The sequence below is a fragment of the Penaeus monodon genome, chromosome 18 (assembly GCF_015228065.2).
Source record: "Penaeus monodon isolate SGIC_2016 chromosome 18, NSTDA_Pmon_1, whole genome shotgun sequence".
In the NCBI taxonomy this organism is placed as follows: Eukaryota; Metazoa; Arthropoda; class Malacostraca; order Decapoda; family Penaeidae; genus Penaeus; species Penaeus monodon.
The window spans coordinates 20,332,116-20,336,020 of NC_051403.1; the positions used below are offsets into that span (position 1 = coordinate 20,332,116).

The window sequence follows — 3,905 nt, forward strand, 5'->3', positions numbered from 1 at the left end:
TGATGAAAATAATGCTACCAATAATAATGACGGCAATAGTAATAATAATGATAATGATAATGATAATGATAATGATAATGATAATGATAATGATAATAATGATGATAATAATAATAAATAATAATAATAATAATAATAATAATAATAATAATAATGATAATAATAATAATAATGATAATAATAATAATAATGATAATAATAATAATAATTTGTGCTCCAAATCCAAAAATGAATCAGGGGGAACATTTATTTCAAGATATGGCTAGGGCGTCCCCCGTAGGCGACGCGCGAGGACATCGCCGTACACTGGTGAGAAATGGACAGCGGCTACTGTATCAAGAGCGAATGCGGCTAAAGAAGTTAGCTCAAAGGAGGGGGGAGAGGCAGAAGAAAGAAAATGAGACGATAGGTTTGAAGATTGAAACACTGAATGTGGGGAGTATGACAGCGAGGAGCCACGAACTGGTGGACCTGATGGAGAGGAGAAAGATAAGAATCATGTGCTTGCAGGAGACAAAGTGGAAGGGGAGTAAGGCCAAAGAACTTGGAAACGGATTTAAACTGTTCTACATGGGAGACGATGGAAGAAAGAATGGAGTTGGAATTGTTTTGGATGAGGAACTCAAGAAGGGGGTACTAGAAGTGACAAGATCTTCAGACCGAATCATCTGGCTTAAGATGGAGATGGGTAAACTGGTGGTGAACATCATGAGTGTGTATGCGGCGCAACAAGGTTGTGCAGACGAAGAGAAGGAGAAGTTTTGGGAGGAGTTGGACGAAGAAGTGAGAAAAATTCCAGCTGAGGAGAAACTATGGATAGGGGGTGATTTCAATGGACACGTTGGTGCTGATAACACAGGCAGAGAAGAGACGATGGGCAAATTTGGTTATGGTACTAAGAATGATGGTGGAGAAGAACTCGTGACATTCGCGATGAGGCATAATTTGTGGATCGTTAACACGTTCTAAAAGAAGGCCACTAGGCACAAGATCACCTACCAAAGTGGAGGCACTCAGTAACAAATAGATTACATCCTCTGCCGCTCAAATGACAAGAATACGAAAGACTGTAAAGTAATTCTTGGGGAAAGCATCACAAACCAACACCGACCAGTCATTTGCACACTTAATGTTGTGAAGTCAAAACCCCAGACGAAGTCAAAAACCCAGAAAATCAAGTGGTGGAAGCTAAAAGAAGCGCAGAGCAGAGATAATTTTACAGATAAGGTTAGAGAGACCCTAGAAAGACGTAGACAGGAAGAGAGGTGTGACTGGGAAACAATCGCAGAAGACATGCGGGATCTGGGAGAGAAAGTCTGTGGCAAAACCTCCGGAAAGGCAAAGGCTGGAAAGGAGACATGGTGGTGGTGTGATGAAGTCCAGAGAAGAATTAGTGAGAAGAAGGAAGCAAAGAAGAAACTCTTTGAAGATCCATCTGAAGAGAACAAAGCTTACTACAAAACAACAAAGAAGGAAGCTAAAAGAGCTGTAGCAACCGCAAAGGCAAGAGCATATAACCAACTCTACGAAGACCTTGAAGGTACGAAAAAGGTACTTAGAATTGCTAAACAAAGGGACAAAAACTCGAAAGACATCTATCAGACAAAATGGATAAAGAACGATGAGGGGAATGTGTTAACAAATGATGAGGATATTCTGGAAAGGTGGCGGTTGCATTTTATGAAGCTCATGAATGAAGAAAATCCTAGGGAAGCACGTGAGGAGGAACAGGTGGGGAATCCTGGTGAGGTGGAAGCCATCACTGAAGATGAGGTGAGAAGAGCGCTAAGGAAGATGAAGAATGGAAAAGCAGTGGGACCAGATAATTTACCAATTGAAGCATGGAAGTGCCTTGGTGAAGAAGGAGTAACTTTCCTGTGCTCAATGCTCAACAAGATTTTCGATGAAGAAAAGATCCCAGAGTCGTGGCGGAAGAGCATACTCGTCCCTATCTATAAGAACAAAGGTGACATCATGGCCTGTGGTAACTACCGAGGCATAAAACTCATGAGCCACAGCATGAAATTATTTGAACGTATGATTTAGCACCGACTGTGGTGAACATCAGTGAGGAGCAGTTTGGATTCATGGAGGGGAAGTCCACTACAGATGCCATTTTCGCGCTGAGGCAAGTGCAGGAGAGATACAGAGAAGGTCACAAAGAGCTGCATGGAGTATTCATCGATCTGGAGAAAGCATACGACAGGGTGCCACGGGAGGAGATGTTGTGGTGTATGAGAAAGAAGAACGTCCCAGAGAAGTACATCCGTGTTGTGCAAGACATGTACAAGGAAAGTGAGACAGTGGTGAGGTGCGTGGCAGGGACAACAGAGCCGTTCATGGTGGAAGTAGGGTTGCACCAGGGGTCGGCACTGAGCCTGTTCGTGTTTGCGATCATCATGGATACCCTGACAGACGACATTAGGAAGGAGGCCCCATGGAGCATGATGTTTGCTGATGATGTAGTACTTTGTTCCGAAGAGAAGGCAGACCTGGAAGTGGACCTGGAGAGGTGGCACAATGGATTGGAGAAGAGAGGAATGAAAGTGTCAAGAGCAAAGACAGAGTACATGTGTTTAAATGGAAGGCAAGGAGGGAGCGTACTGATGGACGACCAACAGCTGCCAGAAGTAACAGAATTCAAGTATCTTGGTAGTCTGCTACAATCGGATGGAGGTGTCGACAAGGAGATCAGCAGAAGGATCCAATCAGGCTGGAATAATTGGAAAAGAATGTCTGGGGTGATGTGCGACAAAAGGATACCCATAAAAGTGAAGGGAAAAATACACAAAACCGTGATCCAGCCAGCAATGCTGTATGGGTTAGAAACAGTCCCTCAAACCAAAAAGTTAACGAAGAGATTGGAGGTGGCTGAGATGAAAATGTGTAGATGGGCGTGTGGTCTTACTATGAAAGACAGGGTAAGAAATGAGGACATCCGGGAAAGAATGGGAGTAACAAATGTCGGGGTGAGAAGCAGAAGAGCGAGATTGAGGTGGTATGGGCATGTGAAGAGAAGAGAGGAGAATTACGTGGGACAGAGAATGCTTACTCTGGAACCACCGGGAGGAAGAGGAAGAGGACGTCCGAAGCAACGGTGGATGGACAACATCAAGGCAGAGATGCAGTCCATTGGCGCAAAAGAGACTGACACTCAGGACAGAAGGACTTGGAAGAAGTTCGTATCCGCCGCAGCGACCCCATACTAAATGGGAAAAGCTCGAATAATAATAATAATAATAATAATAATAATAATAATAATAATGATATCAACCACAATTGGATAAAATACTGATAATGACAATAATGATGAAACAGCAGCTATAAAACCTAAACAAAGTATTATTCCCCATTTGTTTTTGCTTGTTTTCGTTTATAGACATAGCCTGAATACTACTGTAGGCATAATGAAAGAAACAGAAAACAAAAGTGTTTTATAAACTACGATGCTGTTTATTTGTCTTTTTTATTATTATCTTTTTTTCATTAAATTTAAGTTTCTGAAGATATCGTTGGAATTCAAGGATGAAGACAAATGAGAAAGTAAAAAAAAAAAAAAAAAAAAAATGCATAAAAAATATAACTACATATACGATAGATCTCTTAAATGACTAATTTACCGAATAATTAAGAAAGATCAATACGTTAAAGTTGGGAGTAAGGATTGAATTTTACTGTTATTATTATTTCGTGTTTGTTTTTCAGTGGTGGGAAATGAGTTTACAGAAACCTTTATGATCAGTCTGTTTGTATGTTTGGCTGTCTGCCTGTCTGTCGGTCTGTATGTCTGTCACTCTCCCTATCATTCTCTCTTTCTTTCTCTCATACTCTCTCTCTGACTCACCTCCCTCCTCTCTCTCTCTCTCTCTTTCTCTTTCTCTCTCTCCCTCCCTCCTCTCCTCTCT

The 3,905-nt window shown here is 41.6% G+C and overlaps 2 protein-coding genes across 2 annotated transcripts; both read left to right on the forward strand.

The window, feature by feature from the left end:
• The first annotated feature begins 228 nt into the window (after positions 1 to 228).
• On the forward strand, positions 229 to 969 carry LOC119584665. The gene has a single exon (XM_037933340.1). The coding sequence runs from the start codon at positions 229 to 231 to the stop codon at positions 967 to 969; it is 741 nt and encodes a 246-aa protein (XP_037789268.1).
• A 79-nt stretch (positions 970 to 1,048) lies between these two features.
• LOC119584666 lies at positions 1,049 to 2,046 on the forward strand. Its single transcript, XM_037933341.1, has 2 exons — positions 1,049 to 1,069; positions 1,153 to 2,046. Exons 1-2 carry the CDS (start codon positions 1,049 to 1,051, stop codon positions 2,044 to 2,046), a joined length of 915 nt encoding a protein of 304 aa, XP_037789269.1.
• Positions 2,047 to 3,905: the final 1,859 nt, after the last annotated feature.